A 26,906-nucleotide genomic window follows, 5' to 3' on the forward strand; every position below is an offset into this window, starting at 1 on the left:
GAAGTCAGGTAGCGGGATGCCTCCAGCTTTGTTCTTTTGACTTAGGACTGTCTTGGAGATGCGGGCTCTTTTTTGGTTCCATATGAACTTTAAAGCAGTTTTTTCCAATTCTGTGAAGAAACTCATTGGTAGCTTGATGGGGATGGCATTGAATCTATAAATAACCTTGGGCAGTATGGCCATTTTCACGATATTGATTCTTCCTATCCATGAGCATGGTATGTTCTTCCATTTGTTTGTGTCCTCTTTTATTTCACTGAGCAGTGGTTTGTAGTTCTCCTTGAAGAGGTCCTTTACATCCCTTGTAAGTTGGATTCCTAGGTATTTTATTCTCTTTGAAGCAATTGTGAATGGAAGTTCATTCATGATTTGGCTCTCTGTTTGTCTGTTACTGGTGTATAAGAATGCTTGTGATTTTTGCACATTGATTTTGTATCCTGAGACTTTGCTGAAGTTGCTTATCAGCTTAAGGAGATTTTGGGCTGAGACAATAGGGTTTTCTAAATATATAATCATGTCATCTGCAAACAGGGACAATTTGACTTCTTCTTTTCCTAGCTGAATACCCTTGATTTCTTTCTCTTGCCTGATTGCCCTAGCCAGAACTTCCAACACTATGTTGAATAGGAGTGGTGAGAGAGGGCATCCCTGTCTTGTGCCAGTTTTCAAAGGGAATTTTTCCAGTTTTTGCCCATTCAGTATGATATTGGCTGTGGGTCTGTCATAAATAGCTCTTATGATTTTGAGATACGTTCCATCAATACCGAATTTATTGAGAGTTTTTAGCATGAAGGGCTGTTGAATTTTGTCAAAGGCCTTTTCTGCATCTATTGAGATAATCAGATGGTTTTTGTCTTTGGTTCTGTTTATATGCTGGATTACGTTTATTGATTTGTGTATGTTGAACCAGCCTTGCATCACAGGGATGAAGCCCACTTGATCATAGTGGATAAGCTTTTTGATGTGCTGTTGGATCCGGTTTGCCAGTATTTTATTGAGGATTTCTGCATCAATGTTCATCAGGGATATTGGTCTAAAATTCTCTTTTTTTGTTGTGTCTCTGCCAGGCTTTGGTATCAGGATGATGTTGGCCTCATAAAATGAGTTAGGGAGGATTCCCTCTTTTTCTATTGATTGGAATAGTTTCAGAAGGAATGGTACCAGCTCCTGCTTGTACCTCTGGTAGAATTCAGCTGTGAACCCATCTGGTCCTGGACATTTTTGGTTGGTAGGCTATTAATCATTGCCTCAATTTCAGAGCCTGCTATTGGTCTATTCAGGGATTCAGCTTCTTCCTAGTTTAATCTTGGGAGAGTGCAAGTGTCCAGGAAATTAACCATTTCTTCTAGATTTTCTAGTTTATTTGCCTAGAGGTGTTTATAGTATTCTCTGATGGTAGTTTGTATTTCTGTGGGGTGGGTGGTGATATCCCCTTTATCATTTTTTATTGCGTCTATTTGATTCTTCTCTCTTTTCTTCTTTATTAGTCTTGCTAGCGGTCTATCAATTTTGTTGATCTTTTCAAAAAACCAACTCCTGGATTCATTGATTTTTTGGAGAGTTTTTTGTGTCTCTATCTCCTTCAGTTCTGCTCTGATCTTAGTTATTTCTTGCCTTCTGCTAGCTTTTGAATGTGTTTGCTCTTGCTTCTCTATTTCTTTTAATTGTGATGTTAGAGTGTCAATTTTAGATCTTTCCAGCTTTCTCTTGTGGGCATTTAGTGCTATAAATTTCCCTCTATACACTGCTTTAAATGTGTCCCAGAGATTCTGGTATGTTGTATCTTTGTTCTCATTGGTTTCAAAGAACATCTTTATTTCTGCCTTCATTTCGTTGTGTACCCAGTAGTCATTCAGGAGCAGGTTGTTCAGTTTCCACGTAGTTGAGCGGTTTTGATCGAGTTTCTTAGTCCTGAGTTCTAGTTTGATTGCACTGTGGTCTGAGAGACAGTTTGTTATAATTTCTGTTCTTGTACATTTGCTGAGGAGTGCTTTACTTCCAATTATGTGGTCAATTTTGGAATAAGTGCGATGTGGTGCTGAGAAGAACGTATATTCTGTTGATTTGGGGTGGAGAGTTCTGTAGATGTCTATTAGGTCCGCTTGCTGCAGAGATGAGTTCAATTCCTGGATATCCTCGTTAACTTTCTGTCCGTAGATCTGTCTAATGTTGACAGTGGGGTGTTGAAGTCTCCCATTATTATTGTATGGGAGGCTAAGTCTCTTTGTAAGTCTCTAAGGACTTGCTTTATGAATCTGGGTGCTCCTGTATTGGGTGCATATGCATTTAGGATAGTTAGCTCTTCCTGTTGAATTGATCCCTTTACCATTACATAATGGCCTTCTTTGTCTCTTTTGATCTTTGATGATTTAAAGTCTGTTTTATCAGAGATTAGTATTGCAACCCCTTTTTTTTTATTCTCCATTTGCTTGGTAGATCTTCCTCCATCCCTTTATTTTGAGCCTATGTGTGTCTCTGCATGTGAGATGGGTCTCCTGAATACAGCAAACTGATGGGTCTTGACTCTTTATCCAATTTGCCAGTCTGTGTCTTTTAATTGGAGCATTTAGTCCATTTACATTTAAGGTTAATATTGTTATGTGTGAACTTGATCCTGCCATTATGATATTAACCGGTTATCTTGCTCGTTAGTTGATGCAGTTTCTTCCTAGCCTCGATTTTGGCATGTTTTGGCATGTTTTTGTAATGGCTGGTACCGGTTGTTCCTTTCTGTGTTTAGTGCTTCCTTCAGGGCCTCTTGTAAGGCAGGCCTGGTGGTGACAAAATCTCTAAGCATTTGCTTATCTGTAAAGGATTTTATTTCTCCTTCACTTATGCAACTTAGTTTGGCTGGATATGAAATTCTGGGTTGAAAATTCTTTCATTTAAGAATGTTGAATATTGGCCCCTACTCTCTTCTGACTTGTAGAGTTTCTGCCAAGAGATCGGCTGTTAGTCTGCTGGGCTTCCCTTTGTGGGTAACCCGACCTTTCTCTCTGGCTGCCCTTAAGATTTTTTCCTTCATTTCAACTTTGGTGAATCTGGCAATTATGTGTCTTAGAGTTGCTCTTCTCGAGGAGTATCTTTGTGGCGTTCTCTGTATTTCCTGAATTTGAATGTTGGCCTGCCCTACTAGGTTTGGGAAGTTCTCCTGGATGATATCCTGAAGAGTGTTTTCCAACTTGGTTCCATTTTCCCCCTCACTTTCAGGCACCCCAATGAGACATAGATTTGGTCTTTTTACATAATCCCCTACTTCTTGCAGGCTTTGTTCATTACTTTTTCTTCTTTTTTCTTTAGATTTCTCTTCTTGCTTCATTTCATTCATTTGATCCTCAATCGCTGATACTCTTTCTTCCAATTGATCGAGTCGGTTACTGAAGCTTGTGCATTTGTCATGTATTTCTCGTGTCATGGTTTTCATCTCTGCCCGTTCGTTTATGGCCTTCTCTGCATTAATTATTCTGGTTATCAATTCTTCCACTCTTTTTTCAAGATTTTTAGTTTCTTTGTGCTGGGTTTGTAATTCCTCCTTTAGCTCTGAGAAGTTTGATGGACTGAAGCCTTCTTCTCTCATCTCATCAAAGTCATTCTCCATCCAGCTTTGATCCGTTGCTGGTGATGAGCTGCGTTCCTTTGGAGGCGGAGATGTGCTCTTATTTTTTGAATTTCCAGCTTTTCTGCCCTGCTTTTTCCCCATCTTTGTGGTTTTATCTGCCTCTGGTCTTTGATGATGGTGACGTACTGATGGGCTTTTGGTGTGGGTGTCCTTCCTCTTTGTTAGTTTTCCTTCTAACAGTCAGGAGCCTCAGCTGTAGGTCTGCTGGAGATTGCTTGAGGTCCACTCCAGACCCTGTTTGCCTGGGTGTCAGCAGCAGAGACTGCAGAAGATAGAATACTGCTGAACAGCAAGTGTACCTGTCTGATTCTTGCTTGGAAGCTTCCTCTCAGGGGTGTACTCCACCCTGTGAGGTGTGGGGTGTTGGTCTGCCCCTAGTGGAGGATGTCTCCCAGTTAGGCTACTCAGGGGTCAGGGACCCACTTGAGCAGGCAGTCTGTTCATTCTCAGATCTCAGCCTCCGTGTTGGGAGATCCACTGCTCTCTTCAAAGCTGTCAGACAGAGTCGCTTGCATCTGCAGAGGTTTCTGCTGCTTTTTGTTGTTGTTGTTGTTGTTTAGCTGTGCCCTGTCCCCAGAGGTGGAGTCTACACAGACTGGCAGGCCTCCTTGAACTGCTGTGAGCTCCACCCAGTTCGCTCTTCCCAGGGCTTTGTTTACCTACTTAAGCCTCAGCAATGGCGGGCGCCCCTCCCCTAGCCTCGCTTTTGCCTTGCAGTTAGATCGCAGACTGCTGTGCTAGCAATGAGGAAGGCTCCGTGGGCATAGGACTCTCCCGGCCAGGTGTGGGATATAATCTCCTGGTGTGCCCGTTTGCTTAAAGCGCAGTATTGGGGTGGGAGTTACCCGATTTTCCAGGTGTTGTGTGTCTCAGTTCCCCTGGCTAGGAAAAGGGATTCCCTTCCCCCTTGCGCTTCCCAGGTGAGGCGATGCCTCGCCCTGCTTCAGCTCTCGCTGGTCGGGCTGCAACAGCTGACCAGCACCGATTGTCCGGCACTCCCCAGTGAGATGAACCCAGTACCTCAGTTGATAATGCAGAAATCACCTGTCTTCTGTGTCGCTGGCGCTGGGAGCCGGAGACTGGAGCTGTTCCTATTCGGCCATCTTGCTCCGCCTGACTACATGCACTATTATAGTGGATATATGAGGCACTCAAGTATCTCCCCCTTTTTTCTGGGACCACTAGTTTAAATTAATTTTGAGTAACTATCCTCCCCCCATCATTAGCTATAAGTCAATATTAGTGAATTGTTCAAGATAAGCACATAACCTAACCAAAGTCAGTATGACTAAAGGAGACCCTCTGCTAGTATTTCTGGAGAAAAGAAGCTTGGTGCAGGCTTGCATTTTCCCTTACTTTCATCCCCCTTTCCCTTCTTCCATTCCCCTACTCCCTCTTTCCCTCACTTCCTTTCTCCCCAAAGGTACAATAGAGAAGACCATCATTCTCCAGAATATGGGGGTATGAAGATGTAAAACCTAGAGCTAAAGGAATAGAGAGGATGGTATGAATGGAACCTGAGAATGAAGAGAACAAGAGGGAGTACAGTCAAGAAATGGGGCCTGAAGACTATTTGACCCCTGAATCAAAATATGCCTGGACTTTGTAGTCATGTATGCCTGTTTAGGTTGCATTTTTTTGGTCACTTCAGGTCACTTTTTTATCCTAAACCCTACAGCTAAAACCTTATACTGGTGTCTAGTCTTCAGACTTCAAGCACCATTTTTACTGAATAAGTTCCAGCAACTACTTGTCACAAAGTCCATCAGTTTTAAGACTAAAATTTTCCCTTTAGAACTTTTATCTTCCAAAACATATTCTAGAATCATGTTTATTCATAATATGTAACTGAATACTGACAGAAACAAACTCAGCTCAGCACACACTCAATTTCCAAGTCTTACAAACTCTGAAGAAAAGAGAAACTCTGAAGAAATATTCAATACTTTGAAAAGATGACTAAAGCAAAAAGTTAGAGAGGAATAAAAGTATAAAACACAGAATAACACCCAGATATTTCTTTTTCCTGGCATTATGCTCCCCAGTTTTCAGATTTTTAAGTGTCTTTCTGGAATGACAGCTATTTGTGATCCAGCTAGTCAATATTCCTTGTGGTACTGTACTGGCCAATGACTTAATTAATCATTAAAACAAACCAGTTACCTAATTCAATCTAATTCTGATGAAAAACACAGAATTTAACCTCTGGAATATCACACTCCTCTAATATCCAACTGTTTAAACATGTAATTTTATTTCTAAAAACTGAAAAAAAATTAACTTACCTCAATTGTTTCGCATAGTTCTGTTCAATTTCTATCCTCTCTTTAACAAATTTGGCATATCTTTCCAAGAAGTCAATTCCCCATTGTGTATGCTTGTCTAAGCTGTCGAACTGATCCTAGAAAAGGAAGATAAAAATGCAAAAAGTCTAAAATTTTATCCACATATATTTTAAATAGCTTCTGATATTTGTACAGAGAAGCAATGAGGTATAAAAGGAAAAACCCAGGCTCATCTACTAGTTCCCTCACTTCGCCCGTTAAGACCTAGAAACAGGTCCCTAAGCATAAATCTTGCTACTTTATGCCTGAATATCTTTGCAAACATGGCTCTCCCAGTTGCAACACCCTCCCCTGTTCAGCTTTTTGCAGTCAACTCTTCCCCAAATCCCCCCTACCCTGGCCTTTGAGATTCAGTTCAGGCATTATGTCCGCCAGAAAATGGTTCTAAACTCTCAGACTTTCTCCATGTCCCCAAGGCTCCCTAAAATTACTATCTTATTTGTTTGCTATACTATATTGAGGGCCAGAATCATGCATTATTCAATTCTGAACTCCCACAGCCTAAGCACCATGCTTGGTACCATAGCAGGTACTCAACGAATAATTATTTAGCTGGACAAAATCAAATATACCTGAGTTCAAATTCTGGGATCTGCCATTTCCGAGATGTTTGAAACTGCGCAAGCTAACAAGGCTCCTTGAATGTTTTCCCATCTTAAAATGGAAATCCCATCACCCACCTAACAGGATTGTGGTGATGTTATTAAACATGTTCTGCAATGCAGGAAATATGATAAAGACATATAATAGAGTACCACTGTCCTACAAGGCTCTTTCAGTCCTCACAGATGCCACCCCCTGCCAGAGAAACCACCATTTCCCTTGCTTTAACAACAAGCTCCAAACTGACTAATAACTTGGTGCTGTCTTCCTCTCATATATCAAGTCTGCAGTGCTGAAAAAATATTCAAGTATCATCCCTTTCCATATTTACAGCTTGTTTTAAAATCACTTGTGGTTTAGTCACATTATTTACAAATTATCTCCTTTTGACTTTTATCTCTTTCTCTACCTTAAACCATCAAAAATAAATTCTAAAAGCAAGTTGCCACTCTAATTCTATTCTTCCAAGAAGCTTTCTGATTATCATCTAGTTTTCAAAATATATTTGAATACAGCAAGAAAATGCATTGCTCAGTAAACTCAATCTGCATAATATTAACTACTGTAAATTAGAATTCTCATCAAACTGAAACTGAAATACACTCAATGAAAAACAATTCCAAAAAAAAAAAAAAAACACTTCAAAGCTGAAACAATCTTCCTTTATTTTTCTAAATTGCTTCAAAGGCTTCTCTTCCCACAATCTTCTTCACCAAATTTTATATTACGCTTCTTTATCCTCTAGATTAAGTCTCCAAATTTTAAATTCCAAACCCCATCAGTAAAAAACCTGAACAAAAACTATATGTAGTTATTTATATATTAAATGATATACTATTGAATTATGTAGTTATGAAATCCACAATAGAAATTTTAAAAAGAGATGAAAATGAAACCAACATTATTTTTAAACAGCTTTTTTTTTTTTTTTAAACATATTTGACAAACAAAAGCCTTTGAGCAATGACTTTTAAAGTATTATGGCCAGGCGCAGTGGCTCAAGCCTGTAATCCCAGCACTATGGGAGGCCGAGGTGGGCGGATCACTTGAGGTCCGGAGTTCAAGGCCAGCCTGGTCAACATGGTGAAACCCTGTCTCCATTAAAAACACAAAAATTGGCCAGGCGTGGTGGCGCACACTTGTGGTCCCAGTTACTCAGGAGGCTGAGGCAGGAGAATGGCGTGAACCCGGGAGGTGGAGCTTGCAGTGAGCTGAGATTGCACCACTGCACTCCAGCCTGGGTGACAGAGTGAGACTGTCTCAAAAAAAAAAAAAAAAAAGTTCAAACCCCACTGAAACTAATTGTGATTACTAACTTTATGTGTCATCTAGGCTGTGCAACTGTGCCCAGATATTTACTTGGTTAAACATTATTCTGGATGTTTCTGTGAAGGTGTTTTTTAGATGAAATTAACATTTAGGCCAGCTACAGTGGCTCATGCCTATAATCCCAGCACTTGAGAAGGCCTGGACGGGAGACTCACTCAAGGCCAGGAGTTCAAGATCAGCCTGGGCAACACAGCAAGACCCTGTCTCTACAAAACATAAAAAAGGCTAGGTGGCTCACATATGTAATCCCAGCACTTTGGAAGGCTGAAGCAAGAGAATCTCTTGAGCTCAGGAGTTCAAGACCAGCCTTAGCAACATGTTAAGACCCAATCTCTAACAATTAGCCAGGCATGTTAGTACATGCTTGTAATTCCAGCTACCTGGGAGACTGAAGTAGAAGAATTGTTTGAGCCCAGAAGGTCATGACTGCACTTCAGCCAGGGTAAGAGAGCAAGACCCTGTCGCAAAAATAAATATTAATAAATAAATAAATAAATAAATAAATAAATAAATAAATAAAATTAGCCAGGTGAAAGGCGGAGGTGGGAGGATCCCTTGAGTCCAGGAATTCAAGTTACAGTGAGCTGTAACTGTGTCACTACACTCCAGCCTGGGTGACAGTGAGATCCTGTCCACAGGAAAGGAAGGAAAAAGAAAGAAGAGGGGAGTGGGGAGGGGGATAAGGCAAGAGGGAAGGAAAAAATTAATATTTAAATAGGTGAATTTTAAATAAAGCAGATTATGCTCCAAAATGGGTGAGTGGGCCTCATCTAATCAGTTGAAGTCTTTCACTGAACAGACTGACCTTCCCCCAGCAAGAAAGAATTCTGCCAGAATACTGACTTTGGTCTGAAACTACAACTGTTCCCTGGGCCTACCCTGCAGATCCCAAGCTTCCACAATCACATAAGTCAATTTCTTAAAAGAAATTTCTCTCTCTATGTGTATATGTCCTGTTGATTATCTGTCTCTGGAGAATCCTGACTAAAACACTGACTTTACAACAAGTAAAAAATTTCCATTTCTAAGAATTTTAAGTGTACAGACAAAATAATATTTGTAGGTGACACAGATCATTTTCAGCAACAAAATTATATAATGAATACATTTCCAAATATTCATCATCAAAATGCTTTCTATATAGCTCAAATTTCTTTGGAAAAGCAGCTATTCAGTCACCATCAAAACTTCTCTTTTATCTTAAAGGCAGAGATTAAATTTCCTCAAAAATACTTGGTAGCATACTAGTTAAAGAAAAATGTCAACAAATTTGAAACAGCCAGGAGATAGCAAACCTGTATTAAACAAAGATTTTTCGATTGTCTCTCCCTGTTTCATCTGGAAACACTGTAGTCTTAAAGGTATTATTTTTATAAAACTAATCATAACAAAAATATAACTTAATATTTTGTGAACTTCCTGCTTTAGTTTTCTTTGCTTACCTACAAATGAAGTGAATAAATTCCAACCTTATTCCAATTTCCTTTTTAAAATTCCAGCCAACACACTACTTTATCAGTGGTTAATACATTTACTGTTAAGAATAAATCTTTTTCAACACATCTTTCCATCAGTGGGTCACAAAAAGGTAGTTTTAAATATCACTGCTTTATTGAAACATTATTCATTATTGAAACAATCTAGACATTATAAGCTGAGAAATGTTGGAAACATCTGTACTTTAATGAAACTGTACAACAAACTTTCTGTGTGAAATCTTTTCTAAAAACTATTTCTATTTTTCCATATGGCCTAAGAGTATTTGCTGAGATAATTTATTTTGCTGCCATATTTTACACATATAATATTCTCACCACAAAAGGAAGAGCTAGTGCTAACGATTTGATACCATTTGGCTATGTCCCCACCCAAATCTCATCTCAAATTGTAATAATCCCCACATGTCATGGGATGGACCTTATGGGAAGTAACTGAATCATGGGGGCAGGTTTTTCCCTTGCTGTTCTCATGACAGTGAATAAGTCTCACCAGATCTGATGGTTTTATAAAGGGGAGTTCCCTTGCAAATGCTCTCTTGCCTGCTGCCATGTAAGATGTGACTTTGCTCCTCATTCGCCTTCCACCATGATTGTGAGGCCTCCCCACCCATATGGAACTGTGAGTCAATTAAACCTCTTTCCTTTATAAATTACCCAGTCTCGGATGTCTTTATTAGCAGTGTGTGAACAGACTAATACAGCTACGTAGTAAGAAATGCATACATTTTGTCTCCACCGCTGATTCCTGAAACAGAGCCTCTAAAACGCTTGGAACTCCATGAGTCGTAGGGGTAAGAGGAGCGTCTTTTGTTATTCATAATAACCCCCTTTCAATCATACCTAAATTTATGCTAATGCGGTGACTTTGAAGGACAAGGACTGGTTGCTAGAGGAACCAACCAAGTGATCTGAGGGTTGAAACTTTCAGCTCTCCCTACCCTCAAGTCTCCTGGGAAAGGAGAAGGGATGGAGAGTGAATTCAATCAACAATAACTAACGATTTAATCAATCACACCTATGTAATGGAGCCTCCACAAAAACCCTAAACCATGGGTTTGGAAACCTTCTGGGTAGGTGAACACATCCACTTGCAGTGCATCTCAACTCCACAGGAACAAAAGGTCATGCATCTTGGGTCTTTCCAAAGCTTACCCTAGGTACCTCTTCATCTAGCTGTTCATCTGTGTCCTTTATAATATCCTTTGTAATAAACCAGTAATAGTAAATAAAGTGTTTCCCTGAGTTCTGTAAGCCATTACAGCAAATTATCAAACCGGAGGAGGGGGTCACAGGAACCCCTGATTTGTAGCCAAGTCAGTCAAGTACCCAGAAGTCCAGGACCTGCAATTGATGCTTGAAGTCCAGGCAGTACTATGGAACTGAACCCTTCAACTGTAGGGTCTGTACCAACTCCAGACATATAGTGACAAAACTGAACTATAAGACATCTAGTTAGTGTCCAGAGAGTTGAAGAACTGGTTGTTCAAGTGGAAAAAACTCACGTTTGGTGTCAGAAGGAACAATTTTTCCTTTTAGCAAGAATATTTCTAATAGTGTACTGTCTTTCACCACTAAGTTCAAAATTTCAAGACACTTTCCAGTAACACATATTCATATCATAGCAGCATTATGGAAGCAACCCACTTGTCCATCAACAGATAAATGAATAAAGAAAATGTGGTATATAAATACAATTAATATTATTCAGCCTTAAAACAGAAGGAAATTCTGGCACATGCTACAAAACATGGATAAATATTGAGGACATCATGCTAAGTAAAATAAGACAAAAAAGGACAAATACTGTATGATTCCACCTACATGAGGTACTTAGAATAGTCAAAATCAGAGAGAAGGAAGTAGAATGGTAGTTGACAGGGAATTGGGTAGGAAAGAATGGGGAGTTATTTAATGAGTGTAGAGTTGCAAGATGAAGATCATTCTGGAAATTTATGGTGGTGATGGTTGTAAAACAGTATCAATGCACTTAATGCCACTAAACTGTACATTTAAAAATGGTTAAGATGGTAAATTTTACATTGCATATTTTACACAGTAAAAAAAATCTTCACCCCTCCACCAAAAATAAATTTCCTGTGGTTCACCCATGCATTCACCATCATAGCTCATTGCAGTGTCAAAATCCTGGGCTTAAGTCATCTTCCAGCCTCAGCCTCCCAAGTAACTAGGACTACAGACATGCCCATGGCTCACTGCAGACTTGACCTCCTGAGCTTAAGTGATCCTTCCAGCTCAGCTTCTCAAGTAGCTGGGATTATAGGCACGTATCACCATGTCCAGCTAATTTTTGTATTTTTAGTAGAGACAGGGTTTTGCCATGTTGCCCAGGCTAATCTCAAACCCCTGAGTTCAAGCGATCCTCCTGCCTTGGCCTCCCAAAGTGCCATTTCAAATAACCTTCTCAATAATTTCTTAGAGGGGGAAGGTTACCTCTAGTCCATATGATTATATAGACATTATATCTTTCTTTCTTAATAAACATTATGTTTTTTTCTCAAACACATTAAGAAGCATCAGCCTGGTCATTCTTATCGTTTGCCTATATTCACATTAAAACATTATATTTAATCCATGGTTTCTTTTTTATATTTTATTTTTTAGGTTTTTAAGAGATGGGGTCTGGCTCTTTCACCCAGGAATGTAGTGGCACCATCATAGCTCACTGTAGCATCGAACTCCTGGGCTTAAGCTAATTTTTAAAAATATTTTGTAAAGAAGGGGTCTTGCTTTGTTGCTCAGTCTGGTCTCAAACTCCCGGCCTCAAGCAATTCTCCCACCTGGCCCTCCCAAAGCACTGGGACTATAGGCGTGAGCCACCACACCCAGTCCAATCCATGGTTTCTTTACAGGAAACTTTTAAAATCCAAGACAAGACACCAGGATCAACTCACATTTTGAATACTAGTAAAGTATCCCATTTCTTATTTTTTAGATAACATATAAACAGAAGTTCTAAGCTCTTTTCTCCTTATGTCAGTGGATCATCTTGTGTGCTCTTCTTTGAAGACTCAGGTTTTAAATAATGCATTATCCTTTATCTAATTTTTATCAGGTCCTTCCTACCCTACCAATATGATTTTACTGGCTTTTTTCTTCTTGTTGTTATCTCTTCCACCAGTGGTTCCCATAAAAATTCATTTTCTGTTTATCACTTTTCAAGCTCTTTCAGGATTCTCAAAAATTACTAAAAAATAGATATCTCATCTAAAAAATAGATATCTAAGACCTGTGTCAGACTGTTTTTAAAAACTAAACGTCATTCTTATTTTCTCCAATACTCAAAATCATGCATGCTGTGATTCCACTGGATAAAACCTTGGACTATATCTATGTATTAGCTCTCTCCAAAAGGTATTTTTCGAGTTGGTCACCATAACAAATGTGTAAAAGCTCAGCTAATCAGAATATTGAGAAAGTTTAGTCAAATTTCATTTTTCAGTTAATGATGGTTAAGTTACAAACTATAAAATTTATTTAGATACCATTTTTTAAAGTTTTAAATTTATTGTGTAACGGACAAAAACTGGATATATGGATACAATCTTTAATTGTTAATGTTGATTTAAAACTCAAAATAGAACTGTACAAGTAGAAAACATAACAGAAGCCTATAATTGTGTTAAGTATATTTCATTAAGGTTGTACTATTCTGTTAAAATAAATAAAAGCCAACTTCAAAAAACAGCAATCAGCTTTTGGTTTTTTTTTGTTTTTTTTTTTTGAGACGGAGTCTCGCTCTGTCACCCAGGCTGGACTGCAGTGGCCGGATCTCAGCTCACTGCAAGCTCCGCCTCCCGGGTTCAGGCCATTCTCCTGCCTCAGCCTCCCGAGTAGCTGGGACTACAGGCACCTGCCACCTTGCCCGACTAGTTTTTTGTATTTTTTTAGTAGAGACGGGGTTTCACCGTGTTAGCCAGGATGGTCTCGATCTCCTGACCTCATGATCCGCCCATCTCGGCCTCCCAAAGTGCTGGGATTACAGGCTTGAGCCACTGCGCCCGGCCCAATCAGCTTTAAAAGGTACCATAAAGGTAAAATACAATACAAGTTTAGCTACAAGTGAAACAAATTATCTTCTTTGTAACAACCATGACCTGGCCGTAGCTCATGCCTATCATTCCAACACTTTAGGAGGCCCAGGTGGGAGAATAACAAACAATTTTTTTTACACTAGGTTGTGGTGGCACATACCTGTAGTCCCAGCTACTGGGGAGGCTGAGGATGGGAGGACAGCTTGAGCCTGGAAGTTCAAAGTTACAGAGAGCTGTGATCGTGCCACAACACTCCTGGGTAACAGAGTAAGACCCTGTCTTTTTGGGGTGGAAAAAAAAAAAGTCATCCAGCCTTTCTTTAGTAGTCACACTATCAGTGATCAAACAACTCCAGAAACATGAGAGAAGAAGGCTGGAAAGCAAGGAATGGTTTTAATCACCACAATATAAAGTTTTTAAATTAAAATATAAGAATCAGCCAGGCATGGTGGCTCACGCCTGTAATCCTAACACTTGGGAGGCCAAGGTGGGAGGATTGCTTGAGTCCAGGAGTTGAAGATCAGCCTGGGTAACACAGCAAGACCATCTCTACAAAAAATAATTTTAAAAAAAATTAGCCTGGCATCATGGCCCATGCCTGTAATCCCAGCTACTCTGGAAGCTGAGGTGGGAGGATTGCTTGAGCCTGGGAGGTTGAGGCTACAGTGAGCCATGATCACACATTGCACTCCAGCCTGGGTGACAGTACAAGACCCAATCTCTTAAAAATAAATAAGTAAATGATAAAATGTAAGAATCAAAGTCATGAAGTCTTAGATTATCAAAAGTAACATCTTCCAACCTCTGTAGTTTCAAAGCCTGAGATCATACATCTTCCCACTCCGCATGAGCAAATACTTTGGGACTATGGAAAAGGTCAAGGGAAAAGATCATGAAAAACTGAAGAAGTGAAAGTGAGCAGTATTCTGAAATCATCTGTAAGTTAGAAATAAAGAAGAATATTAAGTCATCAAAGAGGCAACACCACCGAGCTATTCTCTCTACCTTTAGTATTGCTCTTATTCCTATGGATTTATTTCAGATAGAATCTGGAATAAATTACTAGTTAGTAATTTCAGCTAGTTGGACTTACACAGAGTCCAACTTCCTCATTTCCTTGTCTTAATTATCCTCTCACTTCCTTTTCCAACACATTCATTCTTACCATAGCTTGTGTGAAATTAATCTCTGTATCAGTAGTGAGTTCTAATCTAAATCTTATCATCTTATATTTAAACTCAAGAAAGCACATTTTCTGTTTCCTTTGGGCATTCTTTTTTAATTTTGTAAGATACTTAAAAGTTATTTTACTGTATTTACTTGGAAACACAGGAAAATACCCTAAATTAAAGCTGGCATCAGCACCAGCATAAATGTCCACATTATGTAGCATAACTCAAATTATACAAGGTTCTACTGCATAGTAATGTGAGGCAATAAATATTATGTTTACTCAATCTTCTTGCTTTTATCTGTATGTCTTTAATGTAATTTAAAAGAACTATTTTATATATCACAAAATGTTATTTTTTAGAAGTCACTACTTAATATTCAATCCTTGTTTTCCTAATTACTTTGATACAGCCTTGCATCCAAATGAAGTCCAAATAAAGTACTTTCTGGTAAAAAACCAAGGGTCACCATCATTTTAAAAATACTTTCCTCACTAAAAAGCAGAATAATGACTTTGCTGTCCTAGTTTGGACTTGCTCTATGGCTCTGACTTTCTGCCAAAGTTCCTCCAGCACTTCTGAATACCAAACTACCACCAAAAATGTTTTTAAAGATCTAACACAACTGACTTTTCTCCCTCTTTAACTTTTACGGACTGCAGAAACTTTTGTTTCAGTCTCATAGAGCTAAAACACCAATTTCCATTCAGGATCAACCATGTCTATCCTCAAAGAAAATTGAGAACTATTGCAGAAGTTTTTAAAAAATCAATTTAATTATTTTTGGTTTCTCATGGTGTTGTTTTTTTTAAAGACAGGTGAAAACTTGCATATTTGGGAAATTCCCCCAAATCTTTTCATTTAAATTTTTTCTTAAAACTTAAATTAAGCTCTTAGTGACTTCAAAATCTACCCAAATGATCCTTCCAATACCCTACTGCAATTTTTCTTTTTTACTTTTCTGTGACTTTCACTTCCACTCCACCTTAGTAAGTCATTCCCATGGTCATCTCCATTGTCATTAGCAATAACTGCCTTATAAAGTAGGAAGAATGTCAATCTTGTCTCTCCCACTCCACTTCCCTGCAATAAATTTCAAGAATGTCTTTCTCAGGCAGCTAGCCCTGTCAAGTCACTCCCTGAAATACCCCAAGTCCAACAACTTTTTGGCCCCACAGAGACCACAATCCAGTGATCCCAACACATCATTATTATTATCCTTCACCCCCTCCTGTCGCCATTTCCATCTTTATACAGCTTGGATTCCCTAAGCTGTCATTATAATCACTCCTTCCAAATATACTCACTGTCCTTGCCCCTCTCTAGCTTTACCAAATTTCAACCCTGATTTATGGTTAGAGTTTTACTAACTCTTCCTCACGCTGCTGAAGAAAATTGGAAAAAAGGAAAGAAAGAACCAGGTTGGCTAGTTATACTTTGAAATTCATGTCTATTACCTACAGGACTTTAATACTACTTAGCTCAAATCCATTCACTACTTCATTATCCTAGCAACTATCTCATACCTTATTCTTTTACTTTAAATTTACACCATCTCCTATCCATCTCACTCTTAGCTAATAACCTTGCCTCCTACTTTACTACAAGAGAAATAGAAGGTAACTCCTTGCTCACCAACTCTATTTTTTACCACAATACCTGCATGTTTTTATTAGGCCTTCCTGATTATTACTTTGGATAAAGTGTCCACGCCCCTAATACTTCAGCTTACCTGGAGAACTAGTGCAGTTACAAGTTCAGTTGTTAAAACGGTTAAAACCCTGGGCCTACATATGTTTGATGTATTCCAGGAAGAGCAAAAAGCTGAATAACCCAGCCACAGCTGAGTGAGCAAGAGGGGAGAGTAGCAGATACTGAAGTGGAGCGTGTGAGCGCCAGAATGCCAGTTTATATGCCCTATCTTCCACCATAAGGACCTTGGCTTTAACCCTGAGTTGGAAATACATTGGAGCGTATAACCTCCAATAAACTTGGCATGACCCAATACAAGTTTTTAAATAGATCACTGGAGTTTCCATGTTGATTAAAAACTAGTTCAAGGTCCACAGACCCACCATCCTTGAACACATCTGATCTTGTCTGATCTTGGAAGCTACGCAGGGTCAGGCCTGGTTAGTATTTGGGTATACCGGGTGCTGTAGGCTTTTTCTTTTAAAAAAAAAGACAAACAAAACAAAACACACACACACACACACACCAAACTCAGAGCAAGGGAGACCTTTTAAGGAGGCTACTGCAATAATCCAGACCAGACATGAGCTGGTTTGGTCCAGAGTAAAAGCAGCAGGGTGGTGAAAAGTGGTAAGATTTTGGATATATTCTGAAGGTAGTGTGAACAAATTTTTCTAATGTTTTGAGCATGGGTTTTAGAAGAAAAACAAACATCAATTTTGAGCCCCATGAACTAGAAGGATGAAACTGCTTTTAACTAAAAGAAGAGATCAAGTTTGGGCAATGGGAAGAAAAAAGTTTTGGCTTTAGACAGTTAATTTTGAGATGTCCTTAAGATATCCAGGTTGATATGTTGAGTAGGCAGCTAAATACATATGTCTGGAATTAACAGAAGTGGTCCTGCTGAAGATACATGATAAAGAAATTACCCTGGACATGATCTCAATTAAGCCTTGTTGCACACCAACATTCAGAGATCAAGGAATTGATGAAGAACCAGCAAAGGACACTGAGGAGTAACCAGTGAGGTACAAGTAAAACTAGAACAGTGTGGCGTAATGTATAAGAAGACAAATGAAGATCACTACAGTGATGAAAATCTTAGTCCTGAATTCAAGACATTTATGGCTAGGTAGGTTGACCTGTTAACAAGATCTTCCAAGGTCTTCTAAGGAGCCTCATTCCCTTATATGATTTTCTCTTTTTCTGAATTTCTACCAGGCCTGGAGTCAAAAATCTCTGTCACGTGGTTGGTTAGTGAAAACGTATTTGTTCTGCTTTCCTCTATTGAATGCAGTGACAAATTAATTATGATGAAAAAGGAGATGCCAAACATGTAGTACTGCTTAACTTTGTAACATTTCAGACTGTAAGAGTTGAAATTTACTTGACAAACTATACACTCAGTTTGAACACTTTAACTGACTTACCCTGATTATCCAAATCAAGCTTTCTTGGATGAAAAGAAAGTGATAGGGGAGTAAAGAAGGGGCAAAATCAAATCCCAGGTACCCACTGTTAGACATGAAGCAAAACAAACAAAATTAAAAGCCAACATTGGGGGGAGAAAAAAAGAAGTCGAATGAATGATGTATTATTTCAAGGAGGAGAAAGTGATCCACTTTGTCAAGTGCTACTAAAAGTAGTAAAAAGACTGAAAACTGACCACCTTAGCAACATGCAGATCACTGACTGTCTTAACAAGAGCAGTTCTGTTGAAATAATGAGGGCAAAAGCCTGACTGAAATGGGTTCCAAAAGATTAGATAGAAGTTGAAGACAGTTAAGTGTGGACATCACTTTTAAGGAATTTTGCTTGAAAGGAGAGAAGAGATACAAAAAATAGCTACAGAGAAGAGTGGGATCAAGTGAGGGTGGTTTTTAAGATAAAAGAAATAATATGATTTTATTGCTAATGGAAATGATCCGAAAGAAAAGAAAACACTTAAGTGTAGAAGCAGTGTTCACTGCTGGAGCAATGAGCACTGAGCCTTTGCTAAGAGCATGAGAAGTTTAATTACAGTAACGGGAGAGAAGGCAAAGTAAGTGGGCATAGGTCTAGAGAGCTTGGTAGATACGGTAGTAAGAGCATGTGGAAATTCTCCCATGATTGTTTCAGTTTATTTTCAGTAAAATAGAAGGCAAGGTCAATAGCTGAAATATACTTATTCAGAAAGTCTTTGAATTAAGAATTATTATTATCAGTTAACTGCTCTGAGATTCACTTTCCTCAACTGTCAAATGAGAATACACATGCTGCCTACTTTACAGGGTTGTTGTGAGGGTCAAATGAGAATGTATGTGAAAGACCTGTAAACAGTAAAGCCCTAAAAAAAAAAAGTATTCTGTTACAGAGCCACATTTTACCATTTTCTTCATCTTCTTGAAAATTATGGAATTATAGAAGAGTGACATTTTTACATCTGAAATTCTAATAACTAGCTGGGCATATCTCAACATGCAAATGATTCTGATTTTTTAAATTCCAAAATAACTGTATTACACCAAAATAGTGGTATATCCATGCATTAAAGGTATATGAGATCAAATATCAATGTGGTAATAACTATATATGAACAGTAAGCTAACATTTTCTATGTTCACTTAGAGCTTTCAATACACTAAAAACTCTTAAGTACAGAATCCATTTCTAATTCTTTGCATCTGACACCTAACCCGGTGTCATTTACTAGTGCTTGATCTCTCTTCCTGTTCCATATCTGTAAAACTGGAGTAATTACACAACTCCAAAGTGAAAAGATTAAATGAAATATAAATAATGCGGCCAAGCATGGTGGCTCATGCCTGGAATCTCAGCACTTTGGGAGGGTGAGGCAGGCGGATCACAGGTCAGGAGTTCGAGACCAGCCTGGCCAACATGGTGAAACCCCGTCTCTACTTAAAATACAAAAACAATCAGCTGGGCATGGTAGCAGGCACCTGTAATCCCAGCTACTGAGGAGGCTAAGGCAGGAAAATCGCTTGAACCCAGGAGGCAGAGGTTGCAGTGAGCTGAGACCACGCCACTGCACTCCAGCCTGGGCAACAGGGCAAGACCCCATCTCCAAAAAAAAAGGAATATAAATAATACATTTAACATAGTACTTAGCACTGGTAGCTATTACTGTTCATTTAATGCAACAAATAAATGAGTGCTGAGCTTGGCACTAGGGATGTGAGTAAAAATATACTTAGTGGAAAGGAGATTTATTAATCAAATAATCACTTTTCTTTAATTTCACTGGCTAGTACCTCCAGAATGTTATATATAGTAATGACTGTTAACAATCTTTAGTGGTCAGCTTTGTATGACTGAACTTCATACAATACATAGGTTTTATGTCTTCTAGAAAACTCAATATATAAATGTATTTATTAAAAAATTAAATTACAGGATAATTGTTCTCTATAGGGGTCTTTAAAATAGTATGTGTTCTTAGGACAATTAAAATTATTTGATTAATCCAAAATAAATTTACAAACTATCAGAGCACATCTGTTGTGTGAAGTAAGCTCTATATCTGTGTAGTATATGAGCCATCTTCCCATCTTCACATGTGGCCATCTTACTTCACAGTTTTTTGTAATTTGGAGATCCTACTACCTTAACTTTTTTTTTTTTTTTTTTTTTAAAGATAGGGTCTCATTCTGTTGCCCAGGCTGCAGTGCAATGGCACAATCACAGCTCACTGCAGCCTTCACCTCCTGGGCTCAAGCAATCCTCCTGCCTCAGCCTCCCAAGCAGCTGGGACTACAGGTGTGAGCCACTATACCCAGCTAATTTATTTTATTTGTAGCGACAGTGTCTTGCTACATTGGCAAGGCTGGTCTCGAACACCTGGCCTCCCAAAGTGCTGGATTACAGGTGTGAGCCATTCCTCCCAGGAGTTGCCTTTGTTGTCTTTCATTTCTGTTTGACATTAGCCTCTCTATTGTTCAGCACTGCTCTGCCTCCCAAGATCTCAAACTTGAGCCCAGGGTCATTCAGTAGTTAGGGTTAACACCACAACTAGAGTTTAGGATTAACTATTTTAAATCTAGTTTTCTTTATGTTATTCTGTTTAGCCTTTTCTCAGATTCTCAAGTCATTTGCTTGCATCATTATCCTTGCTACCTACCAACCTGGACCACTTCCTGCCAGGAGTTCCTCTACCCTCACACCAGTCAGCAACACAGTTTGGTCCCCCTGTGCTGACATTTTATCCGGACATGAGAGAACATAATTAGCAAACAGGGGATTCAAGAACAGAACTAGTCTTCGTGTACAGGCAGTCATATTTTTAACATGAAAATTCTCTAGAACAGTGCTAAACATCCCTTTGCACCATCTCTCTTTGATTTCTTGGCTTCTGGGCTCATTTTCCATTTTACTCTAGTCTGCTTTCCCCTTTTCCCTTTCTGAGACTCAATCTACTTGGTGACTGCAATGTTTAAGTATGAAATTTAATCATAGGCCTTTATGGCGAGAAGAGACTTCAAAGATCAGTCTCTATTTACAGATGAGGAAACTGAAGCCTCAAGATTAAACTATTTGCCCAGACACGGTGGCTCACGCCTGTAATCCCAGCAGTTTGGGAGGCCAAGGCAGGCGGATCACAAGGTCAGGAGTTTGAGACCAGCCTGCCCAACATAGTGAAACCTGATCTCTACTAAAAATACAAAAATTAGCCGGGCATGGTGGCGCATGCCTGTAGTCCCAGCTACTCAGGAGGCTGAGGCAGGAGAATCGCTTGAACCCAGGAGGCAGAGGTTGTGGAGAGCCAAGATCACGTCACTGCACTCCAGTCTGGGCAACAGAGAGAGACTCCATCTCAATAAACTGTTTGCCCAAAGTAACAGAGCTAACAAACAGCTAAATCAATGATCCACATGTCTTGACTTAATTAGTTTTGTTCCCTTATGTTGATGCTTCAAATCAGTTCACTTAGTTAAGTAAATTCTCTAAGACTATTTATTATTTGAAAAGCAAATAGGCTTTCTGGCTCTAATATAATCTGAGGGATACTTAGTTCTTGGTATATTCATGGGAATAACTCCAAAGAGTGACCTCATACTATTCTTAACATATAATTATGGTTAAATATTGAGATAATTTAGTTTTATCTACATATGGTTTATTATATTTTGGAAGAAGCAAAACTGATCTAGACAGAAGTCTCATGGCTCATTTTTATCCACAATATTGAAAAATCTTAAGATTTAGAATAAATTATTAATGTATTCAATTTTATATAATAGCTACAGATGCATACAAATTTAATCAGAAGTCTCCATGATCCAAAACAGCCATATTCTGAACATACACATGCATAATTTAGGCTGTTGTTTATTCTTTCATGGCTTACTGTGACTGTAATACTGGTGGGAGGCATTGAGTAAAAGGGAAATGATTAAGTAAACGAATTCTCCTGCACATCAACATAAACTAGGCACTATTAGTGGCATGTTGCATTTACATGGTAATTTTGTCCTTTTCATATTGACTGTATATAATTGTTTATTCAACATCAAAAACTTGCCTGTGACCTGGTAGGGTGGCTGCTACTAGCTTTCCCTTCCCTTTTTTTTTTTATTTTTTTTATTTTTGGAGACAAGGTCTCACCCTGTGGCCCAGGCTGGAGTGCAGTGGCACCATCACAGCTCACCACAGCACCATCAACTTTCTGGGCAGAAGTGGTCCTCCCACCTGAGTAGTTGGGACTACAGGAATGTGATACCATGCCCGGCTACTTTTTGTTTCTTTTTTTTTTTTTTTTTTTTTTTTTAGACGGAGTCTCACTCTGTCGTCCAGGCTGGATTGCAGTGGGGCGATCTCAGCTCACTACAAGCTCCGCCTCCCGGGTTCAAGCCATTCTCCTGCCTCAGTCTCCCAAGTAGCTGGGACTACAGGTGCCCACCATCACGCCCGGCTAATTTTTTGTATTTTTAGTAGAGACAGGGTTTCACCGTGTTAGCCAGGATGGTCTCGATCTCCTAACCTCATGATTCACCCGTCTCGGCCTCCCAAAGTGCTGGGATTACAGGCACGAGCCATTGAGTTTTTGTACTTTTTTGTAGAGACAACGATTTCACCACGTTGCCCAGGCTAGTCTTGAACTCCTGGGCTCAAGCGATCTGCCTGCCTCAGCCTCCCAAAGTGGTAGGATTACAGGTGTGAGCCACTATGTCTGGCCTGCTACTAGCTTTCAATTCAATAAACCATTACCATGCACAGTATTTTAAATGAATACATAATTTCAGACTTTTAAAAATAACTTCATTTTAAGAATGATTCTTTTTTTTTACTCCTAAAAGAACACTAGAGTGAACCTTGTACTGCACATGAAGTACTTACAAGCATATCTATAAAAAAATTAAAGAAAAACTATTAAAATTCTTAACTTGAGCTTTAACATTTATATAAAATGGCTCTAAATAGAAAAGGAATTTCTTTTTGCTAATGTGAAATAAATCATGTTTACAGTAATAATTAACAGATATACCAGGAGAAAAGTATATACATGGAGGAAGTTTAGCAGCTAAGAAGAAATGAAAATAAGGCAAACAAAAAAATTTTCAAGGTTGTGCTTGTGTTTATTTGGTTTACTTATTTATTTATTTATTTATTTTATTTATTTGAGTCAGGGTCTCACTCTGTTGCCCAGGCTGGTGTGCAGTGGTGTGATCACAGCTCATTGTAGCCTCCACCTCCTGGGCTCAGTGATCCTCCTCCCACCTCAGCCCCCCAAGTAGCTGGGACTACACGCACATGCTACTACACCTGGCTATTTTTTGCATTTTTAGTGGAGATGGGGTTTCGCCATGTTACCAGACTGGTCTCAAACTCCTGGGCTCAAATGATCCTCTGGATCCTCTGGTCTCAGCCTCCCAAAGTGCTGGGATTACAGGTGTGAGCCACTGTGCCCACCCTGTGGCAGATTTTTATTCAAATGCAATAGACTGAAATTTTACATAAATACGGACCAATACTTTCCTTTTTTTCCCAATTTTTAAAAAAATTATTTATCTGTCTACTTTCAAAAAGGATTGATAAGAATGATGAACAATTACGTAGAAATGGACAGTTTATTCAGAGGTGGCAAGGAACTATAACAAGGTGTCAAAAAGGTATTATAATTAGGACAGCAGTCTGTTACTCTCTTGCATTCCAAGCTCAGAAGTAAAATTTATTCTGAACCTCAATTTCTCTTGAATTTTACTGTATGTTCATTTCAGTACAGGAGTAAATTGATAAGAGGCTTGCAAGTGTGACTTGATAAACTAGCTAAAATTTCTGACTATTATTATTTTATCCCACAATTAATGGACCAGTCTCCTTAATTTCCCCTCTTAAGCATCCTTAAACATGTCAGACATCAATATTGTTTTCCTTTCTTACGGTGTTAATACTAAAGTAGTTAGAACTCTTCATTTAGTAGCTATATATTTGATTATTGACAGGCTGGTAAAGATGGGTATGAAGCGTGCTTTCACTAAAATACTGAAGGATTAGTATGCAACAAATGCCTGCCTCACACTTTTAGCCTTAGGAAAAAAAAAAAAAAAAAAAAAGGCGCACACGTGGACCTCTGGGGCCTATCTAATTGCTTATACAGAAATTAAGAAGTTTGTTCTACACATGGAAACACTGAGATTATGTGTTGTAAAGGGACATCTACATCAAAAGTGGGGAAAGTTTCAATTGCTGATTGGTTATGTGCTGCTTCTACTGGAGCATTTGTCAGGAAAATTTCTATGGTAACACAAGTACGATTAATCACATCATATGTTGGAGGAAGGGATTGGGATTATGATATTTTTTTCCCACAAAATTCTACCCTAACCATTATTTGCTCTTAAACAAATTGGAAGATGTGAGATACAATGTGGCAACTTTATTATACAGAAACTTATGGAAGAGATTTTAATCAGTTGATTCCTTAAGAATTAAGAGACAGTTGGGCGTGGTGGCTCATGCCTGTAATCCCAGCACTTCGGGAGGCTGAGGCGGGTGGATCATGAGGTCAGGAGATTGAGATCATCCTGGCTAACACGGTGAAACCCCGTCTCTACTAAAAATACAAAAAATTAGCTGGGCATAGTGGTGGGTGCCTGTAGTCCCAGCTACTCGGAAGGCTGAGGCAGGAGAATGGTGTGAATCTGGGAGGCAGGGCTTGCAGTGAGCCAAGATTGCGCCACTGCACTCAAGCTTGGGTGACAGAGCGAGACTCCCTCTCAAAAAAAAAAACAAAAACAAAAACAAAGAATTAAGAGACTCTAAGAGACCCAACTTACAGGACCCCTAGAGTCATCAGCAAGAAAGTAGAAAGATACTTGAAGGGAAGCATACTCCAATGCGTATTGTCTAGAGAAAATTTCCATGCATTTCTCATTTAATCTTCACCCACAACCCTATGAAGTTGGTAGTTTTACAGTTAGCGGAATGGGTTCTCAAAAGATTAAGTGATTTGTGAAAGTTAAAATTTTCAGAGTCTTTCCATTCACTATGGCAAGAAAAAGACAAGAGCATTGTTGACATGTCCAGGGTATTCAGACTTAGACTGGTATGTGGATGGAACAAGTGGCCACTAGAGGTTTACTCATTTCTCTTCACTAAACTGTTCTGAGGTTTAGTAAAATCGTAAAATGAAGAACTGCACGATTTGTGGGGATAGGGATTGTTGCAGGAAGTCAGGGACCCCGAACGGAGGAACTGGCTAGAGCCGTGACAGAGGAACATAAATTGTGAAGATTTCATGGACATTTATCAACCCCCTAATAATACTCTTATCTTCTTACGCCTGTCTTTACTTCAATCTTTGAACATAAACGGTGAAGATTTCCTGGACATTTATCAGTTCCCAAATAATACTCTTACAATTTCTTACGCCTGTCTCACTTTAATCTCTTAATCCTGTTATCTTCGTAAGCTGAGGATGTATGCCACCTCAGGACCACTACTGTACAAACTGATTGTAAAACATGTGTTTGAACAATATGAAATCAGTGCACCTTGAAAAAGAACAGAACAACAGCAATTTTCAGGGAACAAGGGAAGACAACCATAAGGTCTGACTGCCTGCGGGGGCAGGCAGAATAGAGCCATATTTTTCTTCTTGCAGAGAGCCTATAAACGGACATGCAAGTAGGAGAGATATCACTAAATTCTTTTCCTAGCAAGGAATATAATATTAAGACCACAGGAAAAGAATTGCATTCCTGGGGGGAGGTCTATAAATGGCCGCTCTGGGAGTGCCTGTCTTATGCAGTTGAGATAAGGACTGAAATACGCCCTGCTCTCCTGCAGTACCCTCAGGCTCACTAGGGTGGGGAAAAATTTGAGGTCAGACTGGTTCTCTGCTCTCGAACCCTGTTTTCTGTTAAGATGTTTATCAAAACAATACGTGCACAGCTGAACATAGACCCTCATCAGTAATTCTAATTTTGCCCTTTGCCTTGGGATCTTTGCTTTTGTCCTTGCCCTGTTTCCTCAGAAGCATGTGATCTTTGTTCTCTTTTGCCCTTTGAAGCATTTGATCTTTGTGACCTCCTCCCTGTTCGTACACCCCCTCCCCTTTTGAAGTCCTTAATGAAAACCTGCTGGTTTTGTGGCTCAGGTGGGCATCATGGACCTACCAACATGTGATGTCATCCCCAGCAGCCCAGCTGTAAAATTCCTCTTTGTACTCTTTTTATTTTTCAGACCGGCCGACACTTAAGGAAAACAGAAAGAACCTATGTTGAAATACTGGGGGTGGGTTCCCCCAATAAGGGATAAGATTTAGAGGAGTTACAAATTTTGATGTATGAATTTTGCTTTAAGTTTAAATGGCCGCCTTTTAGAAAGCAAACCTCAGGATGTGTCAAATCATTAAGTATCTTCCTTGTCAATGTGACTGTGTGAATTAAAGAAGACCTGAGTCCAAATTAAACTTACCGTTTGTCTCTTTATTTCTACATCTATCTATCTATCTATACAGAAAACCATGAGTTTACACCAATATCTCCAATTCCAATCTAACACCAATACCTTTTCAATATTTGTAATTTCCTTCTCCAACAGTGAAAAAACTTGGCTCCTTTTATCCTTAATATATATATACTCACTTAAACAATCCCCAGCAGGTAATCAGTCTCTCACTGCCACCATGGCTACACACAGGTACCCTCACTGTACTCAAGGCTTCACACCTTATTAGACTGCCACTGCTGCCCCCTACTCTGACACTCTCAATCAGGCTGATGCCACTCTGCTGCTGTCTGCATGGATTGCCCCCTGCTCCACCTGGGTTCTACTACCCTGAGGCTGGCTGCCCTCCTGCATGGGATACCCTCATCATTCCACTTAGGCTCCAACATACTGCAAGGGGTTATAGCTGCCACTCTTTCCACTCTCCTAAATGGTCATCCTCTTCATCCCATTCTTGCTCTGATACTGCACACTGAGTCTGCCATCCTCTCACACGGAGGCTGTCCTCTCTCTGCTTAGGCTCTGACTTACCATTCCAGGCCACCTCCTACACTCCTCAAGACCCAGGTTCTGATACCCTGCTCTAGACCATCACAGCTTCCGACACCAAGGACACCAACCTTGCTGAACCTCACCTGAATTGTTCA

At 39.3% G+C, this 26,906-nt stretch overlaps 1 protein-coding gene across 3 annotated transcripts in view; it reads right to left on the bottom strand.

The window, feature by feature from the left end:
- Positions 1–26,906, bottom strand: part of FNBP1L (formin binding protein 1 like) — a 108,018-nt gene that overhangs the window by 50,649 nt on the left and 30,463 nt on the right. For all 3 annotated transcript variants that reach the window (XM_007977923.3, XM_007977922.3, XM_007977919.3), the window contains exon 2: positions 5,905–6,020. In XM_007977923.3, coding sequence (XP_007976114.1) covers positions 5,905–6,020 — 116 coding nt within the window. The remainder of the gene's footprint in view (positions 1–5,904; positions 6,021–26,906) is intronic.

Source organism: Chlorocebus sabaeus, chromosome 20 (assembly GCF_047675955.1).
Source record: "Chlorocebus sabaeus isolate Y175 chromosome 20, mChlSab1.0.hap1, whole genome shotgun sequence".
Lineage (NCBI taxonomy): Eukaryota > Metazoa > Chordata > Mammalia > Primates > Cercopithecidae > Chlorocebus > Chlorocebus sabaeus.